General features: G+C 43.1%; 2 protein-coding genes across 5 annotated transcripts in view; both read right to left on the reverse strand.

The window, feature by feature from the left end:
- ltbp3 (latent transforming growth factor beta binding protein 3) overlaps positions 1 to 16,581 on the reverse strand; it is a 42,650-nt gene extending 26,069 nt beyond the window's left edge. For 2 of the 4 annotated variants that reach the window (XM_058383005.1, XM_058383002.1), the window contains exon 1: positions 16,059 to 16,581. In XM_058383005.1, the coding sequence (XP_058238988.1) occupies positions 16,059 to 16,302 (244 nt within the window). In that variant the 5' untranslated portion in view covers positions 16,303 to 16,581. The remainder of the gene's footprint in view (positions 1 to 16,058) is intronic. The other 2 variants (XM_058383003.1, XM_058383001.1) reach the window with 1 other exon arrangement.
- Positions 16,582 to 22,061: 5,480 nt separating this feature from the next.
- si:ch1073-224n8.1 (zinc finger protein GLI4) lies at positions 22,062 to 27,053 on the reverse strand. Its single transcript, XM_058383069.1, has 3 exons — positions 26,052 to 27,053; positions 23,263 to 23,765; positions 22,062 to 23,123 (listed from the first exon to the last, which is right to left on the reverse strand). Exons 1-3 carry the CDS (start codon positions 26,258 to 26,260, stop codon positions 22,153 to 22,155), a joined length of 1,683 nt encoding a protein of 560 aa, XP_058239052.1. The 5' UTR covers positions 26,261 to 27,053; the 3' UTR covers positions 22,062 to 22,152.
- Between the last annotated feature and the right edge of the window lie 317 nt (positions 27,054 to 27,370).

A 27,370-nucleotide genomic window follows, 5' to 3' on the forward strand; every position in this document is an offset into this window, starting at 1 on the left:
GAAATATGTCAGACTGACAGACAGACAGACAGACAGACAGATAGAGAGACAGACAGACAGACACACACACACACACACACACATACAAACAGAGGAGGTGAGGCTGAACTGATGACATCATCACATCACCATGAGCTCCATTCACTTTTATGAAGTCTGACAGAAGAAGAAAACAGGAAGTGAATGTAACCACAGGCCTCAGTTCACACAGCCCTCACCATCTTTCACACTCCCCGAGCGTCCCGGTTATGGGTCACTGAGCAGAGCGGCCTCACCTCACCCGTGGTCAGCGTTACACTGTGTGTGTGTGTGTGTGTGTTTATTAGGACACTTCACAGAGCCTGATGAAGTCACGCAGCACTCTAGTAATCCAACTTTACAACGATTCCTTCGTGTCTGATTCCGAGACACTTCACTCGAGCGCTAGTCAGCCAGTCGCGTAATAAACAGGATGCTAGCGGGCAGACTTGCTGACGGGCCTCGTTTCATCTGTCTTCCTCTATTAAACTTTACTCAAAAACCTCACTCAGCACTGCTAGTGGATATGTTACCATAGCGACTAATTACTACTATTAGCGCAGGGCTAAATGACGCGTGTGTGGCTGCCTGACACATGCCTTTACACACACGCCCGCACGTCCTTTAAAAGGGTCCTGCTAAACACTGCACGCTGCTGGACGTGTCCTGAAGATGCGATCGCCAAATGCTAGTGCTTTATAACTGACCTCAAAGACGCTTATTAAAAAATATCCTTGTTATGCTAGCTAACTAACATTAGTGGTGAATAATATAAACACCTATAAAATTACTCACAAAAATTCGGCCTGTTTAGTATGGTAGCTTGATGACTAGCATCAGAATTCGATGGAAATATCACCTCAGGTTAGCGCAGGTTCGCATTAGGTTGCCAATTAGCATTAGCAGTGAAGAGTACAAATTCATATTCATGAATAAGACTCAACTACCTCATGACAAATCCTGTCAGGTTAGCATGTTAGCTTCTTTCCTAGCACTAGCAGAAATGCATACGCACATGACATCAAGTTAGCTTATACTGGCCTTAACATTAGCAGCAAAGATGAGACATTTTCATAAATTAAGCTAATTTCCTCACAAATCCTTATAGATAAGCGCGTCAGCATGCTGACTAGCACTAGCGTGAAACGTTAGGGACATTTATAGCTCAGTTCTCTCACAAATCCTGTCAGGTTTGCGTATGAAGCTAGTGTGCTAGCTTCATGTCGACTAGCATTAGCATTAAAGGCTATTTATAAATGTGACTTTCAGGAATCCTATCAGGTTAGCTTACTGGCTAACATACAGATATAGATACATTTATGCTACTTTCCAAGCATTAGCAGTAAAGCTTAAGCACAATTAGGTGTTACGATTAGCAGCGAAGATGACACTTTCGGAAAAATTTGACTTAATCTCCTCACAAATCCTGGTAGGTAAGCACGGTAGCGCGCTGACTAGCATCAGCACGAAACATTAGGGACATTTATAGCTTAATTCTCTCACAAATCCTGTCACATGATAGCTTGTTTGGCTAGCATTAGCCATGAAGGTTATGAACATTTAAAAATCCTCACAGAAATCCTGTTAGGTTAGCATGTTAACTTGTCGACTAGCATTAAAATTGTTTAAATAAATATTTATAAACAATGCCAACAGGAATTTGAACAAGTTAGCTTGTGTTAGCTTGCTGGCTTGCAGTGAAGATGTCCTCACAGACTCTCACAGAAAGAGTATAAACATTCAGTAATATGACTCAGCTACCTCATGACAAATCCTGTCAGGTTAGCGCGTTAGCTACTTTCCTAGCATTAGCAGTAAAGCTAATGCACGTGACTTCAAGTTAGCTCATTATACCCTGCTGGCTAGCATTAGCAGCGAAGATGACACTTTCAGATAAATTCGACTTAATCTCCCCACAAATCCTTGCAGGTAAACATGTTAGCATGCTGACTAGCATTAGCATGAAACGTTAGGGACATTTATATCCCAATTCTCTCACAAATCCTGTCAGGTTTACGTACGATAGCTTGTTGGCTAGTATTATCCGTGAAGGTTATGAATGTTTAGAAATCCTCACAGAAATCCTTGTTATATTGTGGACTAGCATTAGCAGTTAAATATAAATATTTATAAATAATCCTCAAAGGAATTTTACCAAGTTAGCACGTGTTAGCTTGCTGGCTAGCGGTGAAGATTCTAAACAATTACATGTTTAGAGCTATTTACTATCAGGTTAGCATATTAGCTAGGTGGTTTTGTACATATATGAATCCTGATGGATTACCAGTTTGTTTCATTCGTTTTTGGAAAAAACTAAATAAAATATCAAGCAGCGGAGAAATGTAAAATAAAAGTTTTGTGAAAGATAAAAGTCCCCAAAACATAAAGTTAGCGGTTTCCAGAGAGTCTCACAGCTCATTAGATCATCATCGGTAACCATGGTGATTCAATCTCCATGCTACAAGCCCCTCCCCCCTTTTCCTTCTGTGGAAATGAAAAGCATTCGCAGCTCCGCGACGGGAAAGTGGTGTAGTAATGACAGAGGGTCAGGATCCCGGCATGTGAGACTGAGGTTACAGACGTGTGTGTGTGTGTGTGTGTGTGTGTGTGTATGCGTGCATGTTGGGTTAATTGCTGAGTTCCAGACAGACAGACAATTTTCTAAACTACAGCTTTATATTCTCAAACACACACACACACACACACGCACACACACACATTAAAGCGAAACAAATCAAAAGATTTCTTCTCCCGACAAATAGCAGCGTCTGTCTGTCTATTACTCTCTCTCTCTCTCTAACTCTCTCTCTCACACACACACACACACACACATTCCCCAAACTGGGTGTTCCTCCTCCCATAACTCATTTTGCATGCCTCACTGGAAACCACAGAAAGAAAGAAAGAGAGAGAGAGAGAGAGAGAGAGAGAGGGAAAAAAGATGAAGATAAAGACATCTGAAGGAGGCAGAATAAAAAGAATGTGTGAGAGAGAGAGAACAATGGAAGAGATGGAAAGAATAATAATAAGAATTCTAAAATAGACAGAGAGAAAATAGAAACAGAGTGATAGATAGATAGAAAGTGAGAGAGAGAAAGAGAAAAAGAGAGAGAAAGAGAAAGAAAGAAACAGAGAGAGTATGAGAGAGAGAGAGAGAGAGAGAGAGAGACACAGACAGACAGATAAAGCAAAAGCGAGAGAAAGTGACAGTGACAGAGTGAAAGAGAGAGAGAGAGACAGAGAGTGTGAAAGTGAGAGGGAGAGAGAGAGAGAGAGTGATAGATAGAAGCAGGGGGTCATTCAGGGTGTTGGTGGACGGCTCTGCCCGTGTGTTAGTGTTAACATTATGATAACTAAAGCAGCGGTGCAGGTGGAAGAACAGCTCGGTCCACAACCGTCCAGAAACACTGACCAGAGCCTCAATAATGACACGGCACACGCCGCTGCAGTCTGTAACGCCTCGCTGAGTTTCTACACCTGTAACCATCACAGGATTGAAATAAATCAGACCACACATCCAGCTGCAGCAGTACACTCTCAGTATCAGTACAGATGTGCTAATATTCTCTAATAGCCTCACATCCGGTCAGAAGTCTGAGCTCTGCTTGTGTTTATACTGGTAAAAGGATCTGCTGTGGGATTCAGTGCAATAATAACGCCGTGTGTTACAGGATAAAAGCAGAACACGCCGGATCCTGACATCTCTCAGATAACATCATCATGTAGTGTGTAGCAGGAACACAAGAGCGCGAGTGGAAGAAAACGTCTGCGAGGATGATGGAGGCTTTTTAACCAGCCTCAGCCAAAATCCTGTTCTGATGGATTTCCCAGACCTGCTGCATGTGTGTGTGTGTGTGTGTTTGTGTGCAAGAGAGAGAGAGACAGAAATATAGACAGAGAGAGAAAGTGTGTGTGTGTGTATTTAAGAGAGAGAGAGAGAGAGAGAGAGTGTGTGTGTGTGTGTCTTTAAGATAGTGAGAGAGCGTGTGTGTATGTCTGTGTGTGTTTTGATGTAGTGTGTGTGTGTGTTCAAGAGCCAGAGAGAGAAAGTGTGTGTGTGTTTGTGTGTGTGTGTGTGCCAGGTAAGAAAAAAAAAGAAAAAAAATCAGGGCCAGGATTTACAAAGCATGTCACAGCTGAGTGTGATTTAGGATCAGATTCCTGTGTGACTAATGTGTGTGTGTGTGTGTGGAAACATTGTGTTAATCCAGCATTTACCTGAGACACACCAGGTGTTTCTGCAGCTGGGCCTTTAATTCAGCTCTATATGACTTTTACACTAATGACCAGAAGGCTGTGAAGTCAAATCCCAGTGCTGTCACAAAGCCTGGGTTATTCTTCCAGGTCTGTTTCTGACTCACATTCTATTAGTGCAAGCTAAACTCTGAGTTTAATGGATATGGATTACAGGAAGTCGAGAGAGAGAGAGAGAGAGAGACAGATATATATATATATATATATATATATATATATATATATATATATATATAGAGAGAGAGAGAGAGAGAGAGAGAGAGAGAGAGAGATAAACAGACAGACAGATAGATAGATAGACAGATAGATAGATAGATAGATAGATAGATAGATAGATAGAGAGAGAGAGAGAGAGAGAGAGAGAGAGAGAGAGAGAGAGAGAGAGTGTTACTTTAACCCTGCAGCATACTTGTCATACCTCAGCTTCGTGATAATGGTGCTAAGACAGCTACACACTCACAAGATATTTGATTAGGAAACCTGAGGCGCTTCAGGCCGTGAGCAGCCTCCTGACACGTGTACTGATCTGTTCAAACAAGCCGACTACATGCAGCCTGTCGTACGTTTACAGCTACACCAATAAAATAAAGACACAGGTATTTAAACGTCGGTTAATGAAAGTCGGCATGGAGGATAAACTGAGACACCGGCACTGTGTGTGTGTGTGTGTGTGTGAGGAGTTGTATTTAAGGACACAAAAAGCCCGTTATCACAATTCTGCAAATGATTCATTTTAAAATGATTCATATAAATCCTTTATCATGCTCTGTCTATGAATCATTTACCGGGAAATGAATCATGCAGACGAGTCGTTTGACTCCAGAACTCTGCAAATGAATCCTGCAAGTGAATTCTCTCTGCAGATAAATACTTCACCTCAATCTCTAAATAAATAGCGTAAACAAATCACTTATCGTAGTCTGCAAATTATTCGATTTAGTGCACAGATGAATCCTTAGTGCACAGATGAACCCCTGCAAATGAATCCTTTATCCTAGTCTGTAAACAAATCCTGCAAATGAATCTTTTAGCTAATCTGTAAATGAATCCTACAAATGAATCCTTTATTCTAGTCTGTAAATGAATCCTGCAAATGAATCTTTCTACCTAGTCTCTAGTATGAATCCTGCAAATGAATCCTTTATCCTAGTCTGTAAATGAATCCTGAAAATGACTCTTCAGAAAATGAAAGTGGATAACATGTGACTCCTGAAGTCCTCAGTGGATTTTTCAACTTAATCCCCAAATTAATAATGCAAACTGATCATTTAACGTAGTCTGCAAACTAACTGAATGAAATGAATCCTGCAGATGAATCCTTTACCTAGTCTGTAAATGAATCCTGCAAATGAATCTGGTCATCATTTGAATCCTGGAATCCTGATTTCTTTAACTTAGTCCCCAAATTAATAACACAAACTGATCATTTAACATAGTCTGCAAATGAATCCTTTACCTAGTCTCCAAATGAATCCTAGAAGTGAATCCTTAGTTAATAACTTGAATAGCTTGCAAATGAATCATGAAAACAAATACTCTGCCTTAGTCTGCTAAATGAATCCTTTTTACAAACGAGCCTTATTTTGCAAATGAATCATTTAGCTCAATCTGCAAATAAATCACATAAATGAATCTTTTATTTTATTTGGAAATGAATCCTGAATCCTGCGCATGGTATAAACTTGAATCCTGGAAATGAATCCTTCAACTTGGTCTGGAAATGACTCCTGTATATGACTCATTTAATGCAGTCTGCCAAGAAATACCACATACAAATCCTTCATCTTTGTCGGCATATGTATCCTTGAAGTGAATCTTTTAACTTAGTCTCCAAATGAATCCTGTAAATAACCTGGATTATGAAAGTGATCTATTTTTTTGGCGAGAGCCGCTAAAGCATTAAGAGCTCTGAACCGGTCAACAACTTCTAAAAGCAGGACATTCCCTCCCGGTGACGTCAGGATTGCTTTATTTTGCCTTAACAGCCCAGCGACAGGCCCAGACATTCTTACACAAGTGTGTGTGTGTGTATGTCTAACTGTGTATGGTGTCAGTAGTGAAAAAAAAATGAGAGAGAGAGGATGAAGAGTACTCGAATTGTTGTTTTAAAATGATATAAGAGCAATAATAATATGCTATTTGTGTGTGTATGTGTGTGTGTGTGTGTGAGAGAGAGAGAGAGAGAGAGAGAGAGAGGACTGCAGCCCAGAATAAATGACATAATCGCAGCTTCTTAAAAATAGATGTCTGAGAACACAGAGTGTATACACACACACACACGCGCACACACACACACACAACAGCACATATGCAGATGACGTTTACATCACACTTCTGGATGTAAACAGTCTATATAAACTATATGGAATACAAACAACACGTAATTGTTCAACTCACCCCACGGTAACACAAACGCACAATAGACAGATGTGTACCTGGGGGAAAATTACACACAATTACACACAAATCAGGGAGAAACACAAACACTCATCTCTGATTGTGAACCTCCGGTCTCGGGTGCCAGCTGGGAAAGAAGTACAGAATGAGCAAGCTGTTTAAATAGTGCACTTTCCAAACACACACGCACACACACACACACACACACATAAAGAAGTCTGTCTTTGACTGCCAAACTACGAGATCCATAAAACTACCTGCACCTTTGTCAAAGCATAGTGAGGAAAAAGGAAAAAAAAAAGTTCATCAGCTCTTAATTGAACCCAAACCCCATCATTACTGCAGCCTGGCTTGGGGCGTGAGGTCATTATCAGCAGAACACGGTTAGGTTGTGAGGTCATCGTTAGCGGAGCACACCTGGGATTGTGATGTCACTGTCGCTAGATCAGGTTGTGAGGTCATCTTTAGCGGGGCACACCTGGGATTGTTATGTCACTGTCGCTAGATCAGGTTGTGAGGTCATCGTTAGCAGGGTACACCTGGGATTGTGATGTCATCGTCACTAGATCAGGTTGTGAGGTCATCGTTAGCGGGGCACACCTGGGATTATGATGTCACTGTCACTAGATCAGGTTGTGAGGTCATCGTTAGCGGGGCACACCTGGGATTATGATGTCACTGTCACTAGATCAGGTTGTGAGGTCATCTTTAGTGGGGCACACCTGGGATTGTTATGTGACTGTCGCTAGATCAGGTTGTGAGGTCATCGTTAGCGGGGCACACCTGGGATTGTGATGTCACCGTCACAAGATCAGGTTGTGAGGTCATCGTTAGCGGGGCACACCTGGGATTGTGATGTCACTGTCACTAGATCAGGTTGTGAGGTCATCATTGGCGGGGCACACCTGGAATTGTGATGTCACCGTTGCTAGATCAGGTTGTGAGGTCATCATTGGCGGGGCACACCTGGGATTGTGATGTCACCGTCGCTAGATCAGGTTGTGAGGTCATCATTGGCGGGGCACACCTGGGATTGTGGTGTCACCGTCGCTAGATCAGGTTGTGAGGTCATTGTAAGCGGGGCACAACTGGGATTGTGATGTCACCGTCGCTAGATCAGGTTGTGAGGTCATTGTAAGCGGGGCACACCTGGGATTGTGATGTCACCGTCGCTAGATCAGGTTGTGAGGTCATTGTAAGCGGGGCACACCTGGGATTGTGATGTCACCGTCGCTAGATCAGGTTGTGAGGTCATCATTGGCGGGGCACACCTGGGATTGTGATGTCACCGTCGCTAGATCAGGTTGTGAGGTCATTGTAAGCGGGGCACACCTGGGATTGTGATGTCACCGTCGCTAGATCAGGTTGTGAGGTCATCATTGGCGGGGCACACCTGGGATTGTGATGTCACCGTCGCTAGATCAGGTTGTGAGGTCATCATTGGCGGGGCACACCTGGGATTGTGATGTCACCGTCGCTAGATCAGGTTGTGAGGTCATTGTAAGCGGGGCACACCTGGGATTGTGATGTCACCGTCGCTAGATCAGGTTGTGTGTTCATCCAGAGTGGTGCGCCATTAGGGACTATGAGGTCTTCATAAGTGAAGCAAAGCAAGATTGAGACTCTGATATATGCAAGTTATATCAGAAAAATATGATGCAAGTTTGAAGAATTTAAAGTTCTGATGTTGCACAGAAATCAAAAAATGCTTGATGATATCTCTGATACTTCAGATATCTCTGGTACTCCATAGTATCTTTGGCACTCCATGATATGTCTATCTCTGGTACTCCATGATAACTCTGGGTCTTCCTGATATCTCTTGTACACCACCGTCATCACACACACTCTCTCTCTCTCTTGTGCTAATATCTTAAGAAAGAAATATTTCACCCATAAAAAAAACTTTAAATGTATAGAGTTTTCTAGCTAAATCATTCATGTCTTAGCGTGTAGCTTACTATAACTGTATAAGCTAGCTAGCTACCAAACCTGACAAAGTATAGCCAATTTGTTAGCCCACATTACGCTTTCTCAAGCAACATACATATTAGTTTAAATGAAACTAATGAAATAAAATAAATAACCAAAAAATAGCTGTATTTAACGTTCTAAATATTCACATTTCTTGGCAGAGCTTGCTAACTACCTTACCTGCCTGCTAAACTGTTAGCTACATACAGAATCTTTATAATAAACAACTACTTCACTTCTTAAAAACAAACAAATAAATAAAAAGCTTTAGAGCAGAAGTGAAGAGTTTTTCCCCCACCTGTTTTCTCGGAGGCTTACAATACACAAAAAGGGGCTTTTAAAACCACAAAGTATGATAACTCCAGAAACTATATTATGCTGTGTGTGGAAAATGTGCTAGCATGGCCGCTAATTCTTAGGTAAACCATGCTTTTTTGCTCGCTTGATAACCAGTTAGCTAGATTTCCGTGCAATAAAAGGTGATAACTAGATAAATACATGGAATAAATAAAAAAGTTTAGCGATTAGAATCCAGGCTGAAGTGATATTTTCAGTAGTAAAAGTAGTCCTTAAACTCCACACTGAGGGGAAAATGCATTAGTGTGTCTGCTAACTCGGAGGTAAACCTTGCCTGTTTAGCAAGCCTGAGGTAATATTTTCAGTATATTCACCTTACGCTCCACCTCATTATTGATTTACACAGAAAAAGGAGTTTTAATCACTCCATTAACTCATAGTTCTTGTTATTATTTTATTACACTTCCACACTCCAAGCTGAGGGGAAAGTGCGTTAGTGTGTCCGCTAACTCTGAGGAGAATTTGTGCCCCTCTGTGCACTTTCTAACGAGAGCCGTAAATAACTGGCCTCTTTCACAGCGAGGAAAATTGGCTTTGGTGAGAAAACATTAGTCGACGAGGCCGTGACCTTTCTGCGTTTCACTAAAACACGCTTTTTACCTCAGGAATATTTGTTCTGGTCTCGAGGCTTTTTGCTGCTTAGGTCAGTGTGAGACTGGTGAAAATTTCCAACCCCTCCTTTTTCTTTTTTTTTCCCCCAAAATTTTCCGTGCTTCAGCTGATGGGGCTGTGGTCGCGAGCGCTTCTGTGAAATCCCCTTTAAGTTCGGGAATAAATACGAAGCTTCATTTGAGCTAGCGGACAAGCAAGAGCGATCTGATATCAATAAGAGACTGTGAAAGGCCGAGACAGACTCGAAAACTTAGCTGTACGCTCCAGTGAGTAAGCGTAAACGGATAGAAACCACCACAGGTTGTAAAAGACACGGCTGTGTGTGTGTGTGTGTGCATGTGTGTGTGCGTGTGTGTGTAAGCTTATTCTCGTAAAGACCTTAAACACAGGCTATCACTACCAGCTGATGACGCAGCACACCCACGACAGATCATTTGGAGCAAAACACTCGTCTCAAAGAGTCTTTCTCTTACACACACATACACACACACGGGGGCATACATAAACACACACACACACACACACACACAGAGGCGTATTTTTGCTGTGGTTTTTCAACACTCAGCCCACGCTGAGCCATGACCTACGGCTTTTTCCATGAGTATTACTAGAAGAGAGAGAGAGAGAGAGAAGACGAGATGAAAGAGAGAGAGAGAGAGAGAGAGAGAGAGACAGAGAGAGAGACAGAGAGAGAGAGAGAGAGAGGAAGGAGTTAAGGGTGGAAGGAGGACCAAAGCTGGAAAAATGAGAGGCAAAAAAAGGAACGAAAATATGTGGCGTATGTGTGTGAAAATGAGGAGAGCGAAACAGAAAGAGCAGAAGGAGAAGCTGTAATGTGGACTCTTTCGTCCTCTCTGGTTACTGACCCCTCATTCGGTGAAAAAAACAACATGGAGTGGACAATTCTCTAAGGTGCGATACACGAAAAACACCTGAAAGTATTTGCGGGAAATAAAATGGCTCCTTTAGACTCCCATTTTAGCCAAACGTGTGAGAAATGACATGACTGAATATGGGCACTGGCTGCTAAAACCGGAGCTCATGGCTTCTCGCTCAAGCGGCTCCTCAGAACATCCCACAAGTTTGTCCTGGCTTGATTTTTTCTAGGAGGAACTCCTTCTACCTGGCTTGTTATCGTTTCTATAGCAACAGCTCGTTCACATTGCCTTGTATAGAATTTGTATTAAAGCAAAAACCTTGTAACTGTTTGTAATTTATTTAGCATTGATTTCTGGAAGGAGTCTCCCGTGTCGGTTTTGCATTGTTTTTGTAGGTTTTTCTTTTTGTCTTATCAGCTTCTGAAAATAGACTGGTGAAAGGATGACGGTTTAGAACTGTTTATAACACAAGTAATAAAACAGGAACAAACTTTTATTCGTGCATGCACCACAATGTGACTTTAAAACGCACCAAATGTACACCGTCGCAAAAATGCAACCATGCCATCGCTGATTATTTCTGATACCAGAGCACGACACAGAGGGTTTGCTTCCTCGTGCACGTCGTTCCCAAACCCTACAGGGATTCCAGCAGCGGGATAAGTGTTGACAGCTACACATTACCTGACGTGGGCTCGGCTACGGGTTCGACCACAGTTCAGGAAACGTGAAACACTCCAACAAAACCCCTTCTATACACCCTGAAAGAACATGTGTGTGTCATGGCTGTACCTGCACACAGCGGGGAAGGAAAAACACAATAGAAGGAGTGTGTGTATGTGTGTGTGTGTGTGTGTGTGTGTGTGGCCTCACCAAGGCCTCACCAAACATTCACTTGGCGTGTTCCAGTCCCTGTGTGTGAGCTACAGCTGACCAACCCAAACATCACCCACTTCAGCAAAAACCGCAGGCGACTCATCATCCTGGGCCTGAGGCTGAATAACCTCAGCTCCTGTGTGGGGTTCGACAAGGCCTAGACTTCAACATCGACATCTCTCTTTCTTTAGTTCTCTCTCTGTCACACAGACACAGACACACACACGCAGCTAGCTATACACATCTGGAAAAAGCAGGTGGGAGGAGAAAATGGGGAGGGCAATACAACAAACAAACAAACAAACAAAAAACAGTCATTTAAAAAGCATTAAATAGACTGTATATATTTTATTTATATTAGTAATAAAAGTGAATACATTTAAAACCCAGAATTGGGGCACTTTATATATCTGAGCATACATGAAGCCCTTGACGCTAGGCTAGTGAAGTGAGCGAGGCGTGTCGGCACTGTGTTCCTCAGAGCCGAGAGAGATAATGTGCTCAGCGTGTGAGAAATGACAGCCAGGATTTAAGAGAGCTTTTCTCGTGTTTAGTTACTGTGAGTCAACGTCTGGTAATGGAAGCTGAGCAGCTACATCAAACCCAGCCTCGCTATTCCAAACCTGGCCTTGTTTTTCCAGACCCTGTCTGAATATCCCAGGCCCAGTCTCACTATTCCAGAGCCAGCCTCGCTATTCCAGACCCAGTCTCACTATTCCAGACCCAGCCTCACTATTCCAGACCCAGCCTCACTATTCCAGACCCAGCCTCACTATTCCAGAACCAGTCTCAATATTCCAGAACCAGTCTCACTTTTTCATATTCAATATCACTATTCCAGACCCAATATCGTTATTCCAGACCCATCCTCACTATTCCAGACCGAGTCTCACTATTCCAGACCCATCCTCACTATTCCAGACCGAGTTTCACTATTCCAGACCCAGCCTTGATATTCCAGACCCAGTCTCACTATTTCAGACCCAGCCTTGATATTCCAGACCCATCCTCACTATTCCAGACCGAGTCTCACTATTCCAGACCCAGCCTTGATATTCCAGACCCATCCTCACTATTCCAGACCGAGTCTCACTATTCCAGACCCAGCCTTGATATTCCAGACCCATCCTCACTATTCCAGACCGAGTCTCACTATTCCAGACCCAGCCTTGATATTCCAGACCCAGTCTCACTATTTCAGACCCAGCCTTGATATTCCAGACCCAGTCTCACTATTCCAGACCCAATATCACTATTCCAGACCCAATATCACTATTCGAGACACAGCCTCGCTATTCTAACATCACAGCCTTAACGCTGCTCTTTATAAAATATCATGCTGGTCCCGATCCAGATCATCAGCTCAAACATGGAAAAGAAAAAAAAAGAAAAAGAGAAAAAGTCCTCTCGGATCAGCTCGCTGTCAGTCTGGTGGAGAATCTGGACCTTCTCCAGGTATCGGATGTTGATGGTTTATTCAGACCACAGCAGCATCAAAAAAAACCCACTGAAAAGGCAGAACGGAAAATTTAATCTATTGTACAGATGAGAGGAAGTTAACCCCTGAAACTCCGCCCCCTCCTTTTTGCTTTGAAATTCACTTTTAGTGAATTATCTGAAGCAGTTCCTAAATCATTACAGGAAAAAAAATACAGCAACAAATTCAGACACACAGAGGGTCACTTAAGGTCATTTTTTTGCCAGTGTTTACGCTTCTGTCTTATCATATTTATCATTAGCTAACATTTCTACTGTTTTAAAGTTATTGCTATAGCTATAGAGTTTTTATTAAGTTGAATAACAATTATTAGTGTTTCAAAGCAGTTTAACTAACTAACTAACTAACTAACTAACTAGCGCTAGATTTCAGAACAGTGTCTATGATCCTGAGAGAATGTTTAACATCTTAGCTACACATCTTTTTTTACCGGTTTAATTAGCAGGAAGATTTTTCTCCCTGTGTGTGTGTGTGTGTGTGTATGCGTGTGTGTTGGCCTTGGATGTCCATAAATGTAGCTTTCACTAGACCATTAATCAGCTTCCTCTTTTATTTTTGCCACATTGGTTTATTTTGGGCTCCGGTCACATTCAAATATCCTGGTGTGTGTATTTATGTGTGTGTGTGTGTGTGTGAGAGAGAGAGAGAGAGAGAGAGAGAAGAGAGAGAGAGAGAAGAGAGAGAGAAGAGAGAGAGTACTCCAAAATAACCCTGTGTGAGAGCACAAACCTAAATCAGACCTCCCCCTCACACACACACACACACACACACAAACACACACAATGGTTTTGCCTCATTTGTCCCAGACATTCTTAGCTTTAAATAACAAATTACCAAGGATATGTATTAGCTCGGACATGAGCTTCCTCCCCACTCAGATATAAACAGAAAGGGGATAAAAGACACAAACACACACACAAACTCTACTACGAGTGAAAACTGTTTCTAGAGATGGAGATAAATGTTTAAGGGAATAAACGAACCCGTCTGCCATGTGTGTGTGTGTGTGTGTGTGTGTGTGTGTGTTAAAGACTATAGCCCCTGCTGGTTAGACTCTATGGCACCACGCCTCACCATGAGCACAACGAGATGCAGTGTCACGATATGGAGAAAGCATTAAAGACCAAAAAGAAAGCAAGAGAGAGCAAAAAAACGACAGAATGACAGAATTCATCGATCATATTATCTTTCTTTTTTTTTTTTTATTAGCAAGTCCTGCAACTCAAACGAACTGTTTAGAGTCTCGCATCAAAGCTGACACGCAGCCAAGGTTCAGGCCCGGGAGCAAAATCACGTCCATCTGGATGCATTCGAAAACCCAGGGAACAATCCCGTAGCGCTCAACAGAGAAGCGACGGATCTCCGAACTTGGCCCAAACTCCTGCAGCGGCCGAGGAGGAAAATACAACAAGAACCCCAACACAAATTCCCCTACAGTTCTCGAAAGCCAGAGCAGATGGGCTTCCACAGCAAGATCGCGCTCGGCTCTTCAGCCTATAATCCTCATTTATCCGTCCAATTTGAAGTCAGAATTTTATTACCGACTCCAACGTCTCGCCTTGGACCTCGTTCACTCAGACGTGAAACACCTTCTGTGTTTATGTGCGCCTCGTAAAAAAAAAAACCTCCGAGATTTACCACTGCGAAGGGTGCAATCATGACCTGGCGTGAGGTTTTTTGGGAAAGAAGAAAAAAAAAAAAACGCTTTAATTAGATTCTTTTTTCACACAGAGACTAGACTGTCAGAAAGAAAGCTCGTTCCCACAAAAGTTTAAGAGCGTTAAAAACAGAGATTTTTGACGCGTTTAGTAATTCTTGCGCTAATGTGTTGCTGTGTTGTTCTGATGTCATGCGAGGTCAGTGTTACTCTTTTGGTTTTTGCTAGCAAAGTTTCTGTCGATCAACAGGAGAAAAACGTGTGATCGCTAAAAGACGTTATAGTCGAGAACAATGAGAAATCAGGTGTAGGAGGTGTGGAAATGGTGGACTTGGCATCCAAGAATGCATCTACGAAACGATGAGCGTGATGATGATTAGCATGAGTTTGAAGGCTGAAGACTAAAAACTATAAATTGTAGAAGAAGACAATAAATTTGTAGACTAAAGAGCTGCCGCATCACATCGCCGCTTTGCGTGTAAGGCTGTTATTTCCGTGATGGGGTGGGGTGGTTAAGGCTCTGGGTCGTTGACTGGAAGATTGAGGTTCAAGCCCCAGCACCTCCAAGCTGCCACCGTTGGGCCCTTTAGCAAGGCCCCCAACCCACCCTGCTTCAGCTCTGCTCTATCATGGCTGACCCTGCGCTCTAACCCTAACCCCCAAGGATGGGATATGCGAAGAAAGAATTTCACTGTGCAGTAATGTATATGTGACAAATAAAGGTTACCTAAAAGCTTAGAAGCCAGTGTGCTGATGTGTAGCACTGTAAGCTCACTGCCCACTACATCTGACCACTGGTAAGTTTGTATCTCAAATCTGTTGCTGGACTTAAAAGATGAACTGTGATGAACTGTAATATGTGTGCTGAGGTGAGTGTATCAGGTCCAACGCAATATGTGTTTTTCCACAACTGTGTTGACCTCCTGTGCTCGTCCCATTTCACTGACCACTTACGATTCTTACACCTTATACTGAAATATATAACGTGACGAAGATCCGCTGGAGGTAGATGTGCGATTTTTTTCTACACTCTGATTACGATATCAATCATCAGACACAGAATGTTCCAAGTGATCATGAGGTAATGAGGATAACTTTCTGTCCATTAGAACGTGGCCCTATCGCCATCCTCGTCCTCCTATTGGTGGACATCCGTTAACTGCTACAACTTGTCCTGCTGCATCGCATCACAGAGGCAGAAAGTAAACTGACTAAATGAACAAATCACGTTATGCGATAAAAAGAATTCTGTGCACTGAATGCTGACGGTTCGAAGGTGCAGTCGAAGGGAACAGCAGGAGGACTTGGAGGTAGGGAATCTTCAGGGGAAGAGATGATACTGTGCATAGCAGCACATAGGCTACAGTTAACTTAAACTAACAATACAACCAATTAGCGCCTATTAGCGTAAGTGTGACGTCAGAAGTACGCAAAATTCCTATTTTTCTGACACATGAATGAGGCGTCAATGTTAATAATGAAGGCGCGTTGTTGGGGCAGATGAGTGCATCTACAAGTCTGAGATGGATGAACCTACCGACTCTGAAGCCGTGTCCGGTGAGAGTGTCGGCGGCCTGTCCGTTCTCCCCGATCAGCGTCGTGTTGTCGCCCTGCTCGCACGTGTCGCGGCACTGGCCGTTGCGCTCGCACGTGCGCTTGCAGATGAGCGGCGCGATGACCACCTTGAAGCGCTCACGCGTGGACACACGCTCCACGCACGCCGCCGGCCTCCGGAGCGCGAGACAGGCGAACAGCAGCAGCGGAAGCGTCACCGGACGCATGCTGGCATCTCGCGCGCGCGCTCGGCTCGTTCGGAGTGTGGACGGGAAGGGAGAAAAAAACAAAAACAAACGAAAACAAAAGAAATACTAAAATTGTCTCTTCAACTGTAACAACATCAGGTCGCTTAAATGAACAGGAGCGCGCGAGACATCCTAAAAGTCCAAAAGCTCGTGGCAGCACCGCGTCTTCTTCTCCGAGCCGTTTTTCCAAACTTACTGCTCTTCCAGCTGCGTGTGTGTGTGTGTGTGTGTGTGTGGGTATGAGTGTGTGTGTGCATTTAAAAGTTTTTGAGAAAGTTAGCAGCAGCAGGAGGAGGAGAGGAGGAGAGGAGGAGCGAGACCAATCCGGTGCAGGCGGTTCTGGCTCGAGGCAACAGCTAGTGATGTGCAGAACGATTCTTTTATTTTTTACTGAGTCGACTCATGTAGTTCAGCACAGTAAAAAGAATCGGATCTTTTACTTTTCATTCAGGAGGCAAATCATGAAGTTATAAAAAGTAAAAAGCACGAATTTAAATGCACACTTTTGGATCTGAATGGTTTTGAATTAGTATCTTAGAAATGTGACTTTAGCACCGAAATGGAATCGAATCTAAAATCTAGAACTGAATTTTGTTTCGTGATTGATTTATTTCCATTTCTCGTGTAAAAAACAAACGGAAATGCACTTTCAATAATGTAATAATTGTAGGTTCAGTTTTAAACAAAATTATTTCCAATATTTAGACAGTGACGTCACACCTGAACATTGTTTCCTGAATAAATTGCTATAAGCTAACCAGCTTGATAACGTAGTGATGAAATAATAATAAAAAATAATGACTGACACTATGATGTAAATCTATTTCAAATCACATGCTCATACATTATGTGGGGAAAATGTTATATAAAATTAAATTTTAAAATTAATTGTTTATTATGTGTGTGTATATATATATATATATATATATATATATATATACATATACACTACCAGTCAAAAGTTTGGACACACCTTTTAATTCAATGTTTTTTGTTTAGGGATTTATTTTCTACATTCTAGAACAATACTGGAGATTTCAAAACTCTGAAATAACACACATGGACTTCAGTAATCCATATGTAATGACAACAAAAAACAGTCAGTTGTTATTTTAAGACACAAAGGTCAGGTGTTCTGGAATAGTTCTTGCAAGAACAGTATTGTCAAGTGCATTTGCAAAACCCATCAAGCACCATGATGAAACTGGCTCACATGAAGACCATCCCAGTAAAGCAAGACCAAAACTGACCTCTGCTGCAGAGGAGAAGTTCATTTAGAGTTACCAGCCTCAGAAATCACCAATTAACAGCACCTCAGATTAGAGCCGTTATGAAGGCTTTACAGAGCATCAGTAGCAGACATATCTCAACATCAACTGTTCAAAGGACATTATTGTGGATTTCGGCCGCCTTCAGCATTGTTTTACAATGTAGAAAGAAATAAACATCAGGAAAGACCATGGAATTAGAAGATGTGTCCAAACTTTTGACTGGTAGTGTGTATATATATATATAAAATTATCAGATAAAAGTACATAAAAAATCTAAATATATATATATATATATATATATATATATATATATATATATATAAATATATATATATATATATATATATATATATATATATAGAAGGATAGAAGGATAGAAGGTGCTCCAGGAGGAAATATATATATATATATATATATATTTCCTCCTGGAGCACCTTCTATCCTGAGAGAAAGAGAGAGAGAGAGAGAGAGAGAGAGAGAGAGAGACAGTCAGAGTGAGAGAAAGAGAGAGAGAGAGAGAGACAGTCAGAGTGAGAGACAGAGAGAGGGAGGGAGGAGGATTCTGATTAAATAAATCACTTTGACATGAACGTTTTGCACGTTTTCTTTCTCTTCACGTGTGACTTTTTTTTGTTTCTTTAGCCTGTTATTACATGTTATTACAGGTCGGTTTGGTGACATGTGACATATGAAGCTGTGTGTGATATTTTCTTGTGGAAGGTTAGATTAGGAGCACTTATAGCGGAGTTGTGTCTGGAAGGAATAAAATTCCCTGCAAACCGGAAGGAGTGTGTTGGAGAAAGCGACGGCGGCGTGTGAAGAGCGTCTCCTGCGTCACAGCTGACCTCATGAGCGACCGGAACGAGCAGAGCTGGTGGATTTAATACCACAGTCACACACACACACACAAACACACACACTTAGACTGAGTCAGCGTCTGGAAACTGGAGATGATCACAGTGTGTGTGTGTGTGTGTGTGGTTCCATGCAATACAGAAAAATCTCCTCCTTCATGTGGAAAATCATGTCTGAATAAAATTATGTGCCCTACGTGTGTAAACACACACACACACACAATCATCAAAGAACAGTTACTGAAACTGAACATGTCAACTGTGTGTGTGTGTGTCCTATTTTCTCAAGCAGAAGCTGTGGAATGTGTTTGGATCAGTGACTGAAATGGAATGCTGCATTATTGCTGGCTACCGTAACACACGTGTATGCACACACACACACACACACACACACACACACACACACACACACACACAGGACAGAGGGGAAATATCTGTAGCTTTTAGGAAACTATGTAATTCTAGTGCGAGTGTGTGTGTGAGAGAAAGAGATAGATAACAGTAAGAGAGGTTGATATGGATGAAATGAAAAAGTATGTCTGTGCACGTGTGTGTGTGTGAGAAGGAGAGGGAGAATGAGTTGAGTCACTTCCTTCGAGAAAAGTGAGAATGTTTGCTTTCAGTCGCTCCGGAAATGACTGCATGGGTCTGGACAGTCTTACACACACACACACACACACACACAGATAGTCGCGAGCTCACAAACATATCTTACAGTTTTGACTGTGTACCCCCCCCCACACACACATTATTGCTTACTGTACTTACATAAATAAATAGAAAAAATCAGACAGATATTATTAATATTAATATCTATTCCAAATGAAGATGCACTGCTGATACACACTCACAGTAAACAATGATAAATCTTAAATATTTTCTAGTTTACATTTGTGTGTAGTCTCGTGGGCAGGAATGTCGCCACCACAACGTCATCAGGCCTCCACCATCACCACGGGTAACCATGATTACCCCCCCATAACCCCCCCAAACACACACGGGTCACGCCACTGCTAGAGAAGAAAGCGTCTCTGGTCAGATGCTCAGCAGCTTCCAGTCTCAGATTGGGGAGAAACAAAAATGCATCCCTTACTCACCCCAGGGACGACTGGGCCGAGCCTGTGTGTGTGTAGTTTGTGGTGTGTTTTTATCCACAGGAGTGCCTTTACCCACTCATTTTGGGTTAAAATAAGTCCTGTGAGTCAGAAACCGTCTCAGTGTCAAAAAACCACACACAATGTGCGTGTGTGTGAGACAAGCACTCACTCAGAGAAAGTGATGGGTGTGATAAGTCTTCCACAACTGTGTGTGTGTGTGATGGTTGTGGTCAGCTTTGACGAAAAAGCGAAAGATTTTCAACACATAGTCATACTGTGCACAAACACACACACACAGATAGATAGATAGATAGATAGATAGATAGATAGATAGATAGATAGACAGACAGACAGACAGACAGACAGACAGACAGACAGACAGACATTTGCACCACGTGGCCATGTGTGAAAAAAAGAAGACTTCAGACATGTAACAGACATTTTTATGACGGAGAAACAGCTTCAGGTTTACAAAAAACGCATGCTTGGGTTTATTAAAAAGAAGAAGAAGAAAAACCCATTAGAACACAGTAACAGTGAAACTAATCCGTCCAGTTTACGTAACATTTACCGAACTTTTATTTACTCACAAGTTTTATCCAGACACTAAAACCAGATATAGCTAAAGGGTATTTACACGTCCGAGCGTTAATAAAACACGGCTTATGTGGGTATTAGTTTAGCTACTACAGAACTATAGTATACACTAGACAAAAAAAAAGAAAGAAAGAAAGGCTGTAAATATAAACCAAACGTTTTAAAAAGGTTTACAAACTCATAACACGTTATAATATCCACAAAGGGGTAAAACATGCAAAAAAAAAAACAAAACACAAAAAACTGTGAATGGTGCTGAAAACAAAAAACACCTCAGCTATTAAAAAAAAAAGAAAAGAAAAGAAAAAAAGAAGAAAAAAAATCTGAAAATATTTTTAAATGAGATATTCACAAATGTCTATAGAAATAGAGGTGAAGGAATAAAACACAGGCAAAAATAATCTGACCACAAGGGGGCTGAAGGTTTCTAAGCGTTATATCGTCGCTGTTCTTTTTTTTAAAAATACTATATTTAGCAATACACAAGAGAAATATCAACAAAAACGGATGTAATAGTAACCGAAAGAAATACAGATAAAATAAACAAAAATCAACAAAATAATGCGTGCAGTTTCTTATTTTAACTATGGGGGGGGGGCTAGCACGTTTCTAAATGTTTCATCAACGTCCCTATTCTTTTCATTAAAGCGTATTCAACGATAGATGACAGAAATATTAATAAGACTGGAGTAACACAAAAATGATTAAAAAAAAAAACAAAACAAAATAGCCTGCTTCATACAACATGCAGTTTTGGCCAGAAGGTGGCGTCGCTAAAAGTTCTGATCTTCCTGTTGGTTTCTAAACTGTACAGAGAAGCAACAAAAAAGGTCAATAGGACAGAAGATAAAGGGTTAAAAGAGTGAAATATAATTTTAAAAAAAAAAGAAGAAGAAGCAAAATATCTCTATACTTTATAAAACCTTAACCTGCAGTTCCTCAGTTTGACCAGAAGAGGGCAGTGAGTGTCTGCTCAGATCCATTTCTCTTGAAGGCTTTTATTTACTGCAGTTCTGTTTAACACCACACACAGATTTCAGGGCCTGAAACGCAGCCGGTCGGCCAAGAGGCGTGTCCGAAGTTCGCTCTTTTACTTTTGCAACTCGATCCTCAGCATGTCTTGGTTTGTTTACACTGGATGAAATTTTGTGTAAACAGCAATTTTGATTATTATTTTTTCCTTTTATTGTGCTAAATTGATCCAGGATTTGTTGGTCATTAATTAGCGTTGACTGCTGATGATTACTGAACGCAGACTGCTGCAGCAACAAGAAGGATCCGTTATCAACTGACTCCGCCTCCTTTGTCCAAATTATACATGCTTTGTTTTAAAAAAGAGCTGAGCTAAACGACTCATTTCAGGGCCGGAAAAATGCACATGAAAACGAACCGAAATGAAGAAATTTGTATCGGAAATTATTAAGATTTTTACATAGAACATCTGTGAAAAGTAAAAGTTTGATATTTATTGCGAACGTGATTTTTTTTCAAATATGAGCACATAGCCAAAAGGTTTAATTAACCAAAGGGGGTGTGTGTGTGTGTGTGTGTGTGTGTTGGTGACAGAGAGCTCACTGATATACTTGATGATGGCCAGTTCTATTTCCCACAGTATCTAGAATTACATTATTACTAACTACGACAGAGAACCAGGGACATGAGAACACAGAGCCTCCAGAGAAGCGCGAAGTCTGTGGGAATACTGACCCCGGAAACACGTCCCGACGACGCGATGCCCGGCGTGAAAACAAGCAAACCCAAACCCAAACTTCTTACAGCCCGTGGTCAAGCTTTCAGTCTGTAGGATATAATACAAATGTAGCTCTACGTCCACGCTCTGGAAAGCTGGGATGGTTTTATTTAGGAATTTCTCCAACATGGTGGACGTTGATTTTTTCACAGCTCCATGTTGAGTTGAGTGGGGAAAAAAAAAAAAAAATCAGCATTTTCAATCATGGACATTTTTGCCATCATCAGTATCTCGGGTGACTTTTTTTTTTCTAAGAAATTCTACACGCAGTCCACGGCGGCATCGCCTTCCTCACGCTCCTCCTCCCACATCTCGAACCTCATCTCCTCGTCCTCCACAGATCCCTGGAGGTCGTGCTCTCCGAGCTCGGCGGCCGCCAGCCTCTCGTGTGCTTCCTCGGCGCCCGGTTCTCCCTGGTGCACGCTGACCAGGTGCTTCCTGAGGCTAGCGGCATCCTGGAACGAGCGCTGGCACAGAGGGCATCGGCATGGCCGCTCGCCGGTGTGGATGCGCTGATGGTGCTTGAGGTGCTGCAGGCGGCTGAGGCGCTTCCCGCACACCCCGCAGGCGTACGGCTTTTCTCCCGTGTGCGTGCGGCCGTGCTTGCGGAGGCCATCCAGGTGGCGGAAACGTGCGCCACACTCGCTGCACGCATACGGCTTCTCGCCAGTGTGAATGCGCAGATGCGTCTTGAGCGCGCCGGATTCGCGGAAACGTCGTCCGCACACGCTGCACGGGTACGGCTTCTCTCCGGTGTGGATGCGTAGGTGCTTCTTCAGGCTCGAGAGTAGCCGGAATGTCTTGCCACACTCCAGGCACAGATGAGGTCGCTCACCGGCCACCTCACCCATCAGCTCCGAGGCTGGGCGTCGACGCCGACGGCCATCAGGGGAGGAGTCACTCGTACCGGGGCTCTGCCTAGAGGACGCTGCAGACACAGCTCTGGAGGAGGCCCGGAGGCCGGATGGCCCCTGCGGAGGCGTTCCTGTGGAGGATGCCGAAGGGCCGTTATGTGAGCCAGATGAGGGAGTGTGCTTAGCGGCGTGTCTACGGGAACGTGGAACTCCCTGCTCCTCCACCACATGGGCGTAACCCTGGTCGCACTCGCTCTGGCCACCATGTTCGGCATCACCTCTGACACGCACTGGCCCTGATGTGGGAGCCTGTTCCTCTTTCACCCCGTAAGGAGAGTGTGAGGGAGGGTGAGACAGCCGTCGATCACTCATCTCGCCTAAAAACAGAGAAAACCTTTAGCATAACGTTCTCCAGGAATGTAGCAGTCACAGTTATATTTGTTTTTCGTTTCCTATATGTTTTAACTACACTGAAAGCCATAAACCGTAACCAGCTGAACAAATGAGATATCTAACCTGCCCTGTTGACGTCGTGGCACATTCCAGCAGTGTGCACAGCCATGGGGTCGTAGTAGCTGTTAGTGACGGTGCCATCCGCCTGGATGGACAGGTGGCAGCTTTTGAACTCGTCCCTGGCCTCGAAGCCATGGATGGCGTCTCCGAGCGCGCCGCTCAGCTCTGCCTCACTGTTGGCGAAGCAGCGTGGGTCACTGTCGTCTCCTGCCCCGCGGTGCGTCAGGCGAGCTGCGTTCGCGGGCGGTGCCTGGTTGGTGTAGCCGTGCTGCCCGGGCATGGAAGGAGGAAGAGGGTGGCTACTGAATGGACCCTGCAGCTGATCGATCAGCTTCTGCGCGCTGCACAGGCACTCCTGCAGCGTCTTCAGCTCGCGCTCAGAGGCGTCCAGTCGCGCCTTCAGCCTCTCGTTCTCACGCTCTTTGGACAGCAGCTCGTCCTCGGTTTCTGACATCACCGCTGCGATCTCACCCAGTAGTGTCTCCACAGCGGAGGACAGGGCGGACCTGGTGGAGATAAGAACATATCATCAGATTTGCATTTTCTGTTTAATAAACAACCAGTTTTCCCGATCTTCTTAATACCAATCACTGATCACCTCTGTTTCCACTGATCAATCACTCATCACTGTTCCAATTAATTACTGATCACCCCTGTTCCCAACAATCAATCGCTTATCACCCCTGTTCTCACCGATCAATCACTCATCACTATTCCAATTAATTACTGATCACCCTTGTTCCCTTCGATCAATCACTCATCACTGTTCCAATTAATTACTGATCACTCCTGTTCCCAACAATCAATCACTGATCACCCCTGTTCCCAACAATCAATCACTGATCACCCCTTTTCTTATCAATCACTTATCACTGTTCCAATTAATCACTGATCACCCCTGTTCCCATCGATCAATCACTGATCACCCCTGTTCCCATCGATCAATCACTGATCACCCCTGTTCCCATCGATCAATCACTGATCACCCCTGTTCCCATCAATCACTGATCACCCCTGTTCCCATCAATCACTGATCACCCCTGTTCCCATCAATCACTGATCACCCCTGTTCCCATCAATCACTGATCACCCCTGTTCCCATCAATCACTGATCACCCCTTTTCTTATCAATCACTTATCACTGTTCCAATTAATCACTGATCACCCCTGTTCCCATTGATCAATCACTTATCACCCCTGTTCCCATTGATCAATCACTTATCACTGTTCCAATTAATCACTGATCACCCCTGTTCCCATTGATCAATCACTTATCACCCCTGTTCCCATTGATCAATCACTGATCACCCCTGTTCCCATCAATCACTGATCACCCCTGTTCCCATCAATCACTGATCACCCCTGTTCCCATCAATCACTGATCACCCCTTTTCTTATCAATCACTTATCACTGTTCCAATTAATCACTGATCACCCCTGTTCCCATTGATCAATCACTGATCACCCCTGTTCCCATCAATCACTGATCACCCCTTTTCTTATCAATCACATATCACCCCTTTTCTTATCAATCACTTATCACTGTTCCAATTAATCACTGATCACCCCGTTCCCATCAATCACTGATCACCCCTGTTCCCATCAATCACTGATCACCCCTGTTCCCATCAATCACTGATCACCCCTGTTCCCATCAATCACTGATCACCCCTGTTCCCATCAATCACTGATCACCCCTGTTCCCATCAATCACTGATCACCCCTGTTCCCATCAATCACTGATCACCCCTGTTCCCATCAATCACTGATCACCCCTTTTCTTATCAATCACTTATCACTGTTCCAATTAATCACTGATCACCCCTGTTCCCATTGATCAATCACTTATCACCCCTGTTCCCATTGATCAATCACTTATCACTGTTCCAATTAATCACTGATCACCCCTGTTCCCATTGATCAATCACTTATCACCCCTGTTCCCATTGATCAATCACTGATCACCCCTGTTCCCATCAATCACTGATCACCCCTGTTCCCATCAATCACTGATCACCCCTGTTCCCATCAATCACTGATCACCCCTTTTCTTATCAATCACTTATCACTGTTCCAATTAATCACTGATCACCCCTGTTCCCATTGATCAATCACTGATCACCCCTGTTCCCATCAATCACTGATCACCCCTTTTCTTATCAATCACTTATCACCCCTTTTCTTATCAATCACTTATCACTGTTCCAATTAATCACTGATCACCCCTGTTCCCATCGATCAATCACTGATCACCCCTGTTCCCATCGATCAATCACTGATCACCCCTGTTCCCATCGATCAATCACTGATCACCCCTGCTCCCATCGATCAATCACTGATCACCCCGTTCCCATCACTGATTGTTTTATTAACTTAAAGAGAGAGAGAAAGATTTATAGCTGCTATTCGTGTAAGGTATAACAGCAAGAAAACATTTTAGAACATGATGTTATTTGAAAATAATCAACTTCGGCATGGGAACAGAACCACGGCTCCATCACACCATGCTATTGTTGATTAGTTTCCTAAAACGCTTACGTGTTTCATTCCCTACTCATTTTCTATTCTACTAAAAAACAACAACAAAAATCCTCTGTTCTGAGATTCTTGACAACACTCTTCCTTCCCCGTGTGACGCTTCAATATGTGAAATGTTTTATGCAAATCGTTTTATGACGTCACCTGGCGCATGCATTAAGGCTTACTTTCCTCTGGGAAAAAAAAAGAGTTGGTAAAGTCTCTCTCTCACACACACACAGACAGACAGAGTTCAGCTCAAACCGGACCCGTACCTGATGGTGGGACCGAGGCGGGACCTGAGTGAGGAGACGGACACGGAGTTCCTGCTGTCGTGCGCGTGCTCGGCCCGGTCCACTCGCGCTCCAGCTTTACCCGAGGAGCTGCTGGGTTTCCGGTGCGTTCCGCCCGCCTGGGCTTCACTCGCCGGGTTCATGCGTCCTCCTCCTCCATTTTCACCCGCATTGTTTCGCTTCGAGTTCATCGCGAAAGCCTCGTCAATCCGACTTGTTTTACTCGAGATCGGTTTTTTTGTTGTTATTAGTATTAGTTTTTTTTTTATTTATCACGATGCAATACACAACGCTGTCAACCCATTCAGAATTCCGGTAACGGGTGTAACGTTATTCAAGCACCCGATCAATCATTCACCGAGTCTCACGGGCTTCTAGACAGACCTCGGCTGTTCTAAAACACACTCCTTTCACCAAACAGTAAACAAAACCTGTTTATTATGCACCGATTCACCATAACAGATCCCACGCCCGAGGTGCAGACGCGATCCCCTTCTCCCCCCACAATAAAACCCGAGAAGGCCAGTTCTGACTTCGGATTGGTCGAAAGTCCCGTCGCGGCGTGATGACGTGGAAATCACGGCAGCAACCGCGATTAAAATCGTACTTTAACTTTGTCGCTCTGTGCATCAGAACATTCCGGTAAGTCTACAGACGAACCAGCAGCGCAGCGACGAAGCCAACGAGCGGTGCAAACGTTTAAAAATATATATTTTGTCTCACACAGACTTTACGTCATCAAAGTGTGCCGTGCGTCTCTACGCGACGGAAGCAGATAGCAAGTGGCTGGTTTAGCTTGTTAGCTACGAGCGAGTTGATGTAAACAAAGCCGTGAAAGGAACGTTAGAGAGCAGAGAAGCGGGTCAGTGCGGTTTAGGAGATCCCCGAGGTGTAATTCTGGTGTGGAGGAAGAGTTTCGGAAAGAAGAGAAGGCAGGGTTTAAAGAGAGCGCTTCCACATAAACACGGCGAAGTTCTTCCTTCCCCTGTGGAATTATGGGAAGGAAAAGTTCCTCCTGGTCCTCCAGGCACGTAAAAGCCGCAGAGGAAGCGAAAGTAAACAGAGAGATTTAAAATAAACAAATAAATATATAAATGTGCCGTTAAAGAATTTGTATTTGAACCGTATGCACTAATAATAAATAAATAAATAAATAAAAATTAAATAAACAAATAAATATATAAATGTGCCGTTAAAGAATTATTTATTTATAATTTTATTATTATTTAATTATTATTTATAAAATTATTTAACTGCGAGACATAAATGTGTCACCAAAACAAACATGACAGAAATAAAAT

This window comes from Hemibagrus wyckioides, linkage group LG28 (genome assembly GCF_019097595.1).
Source record: "Hemibagrus wyckioides isolate EC202008001 linkage group LG28, SWU_Hwy_1.0, whole genome shotgun sequence".
NCBI classification, from domain to species: domain Eukaryota; kingdom Metazoa; phylum Chordata; class Actinopteri; order Siluriformes; family Bagridae; genus Hemibagrus; species Hemibagrus wyckioides.

Bases quoted from the DNA above. Each gene is read 5' to 3' on its own strand.
- si:ch1073-224n8.1 (XM_058383069.1), bottom strand. From the start codon at position 26,260: ATGAACTCGAAGCGAAACAATGCGGGTGAAAATGGAGGAGGAGGACGC. The intron at 23,766-26,051 runs GTACGGGTCCGG...TATCTCCACCAG, and splicing joins CGCCTCGGTCCCACCATCAG to GTCCGCCCTGTCCTCCGCTG. The intron at 23,124-23,262 runs GTTAGATATCTC...CTCTGTTTTTAG, and splicing joins CCACGACGTCAACAGGGCAG to GCGAGATGAGTGATCGACGG.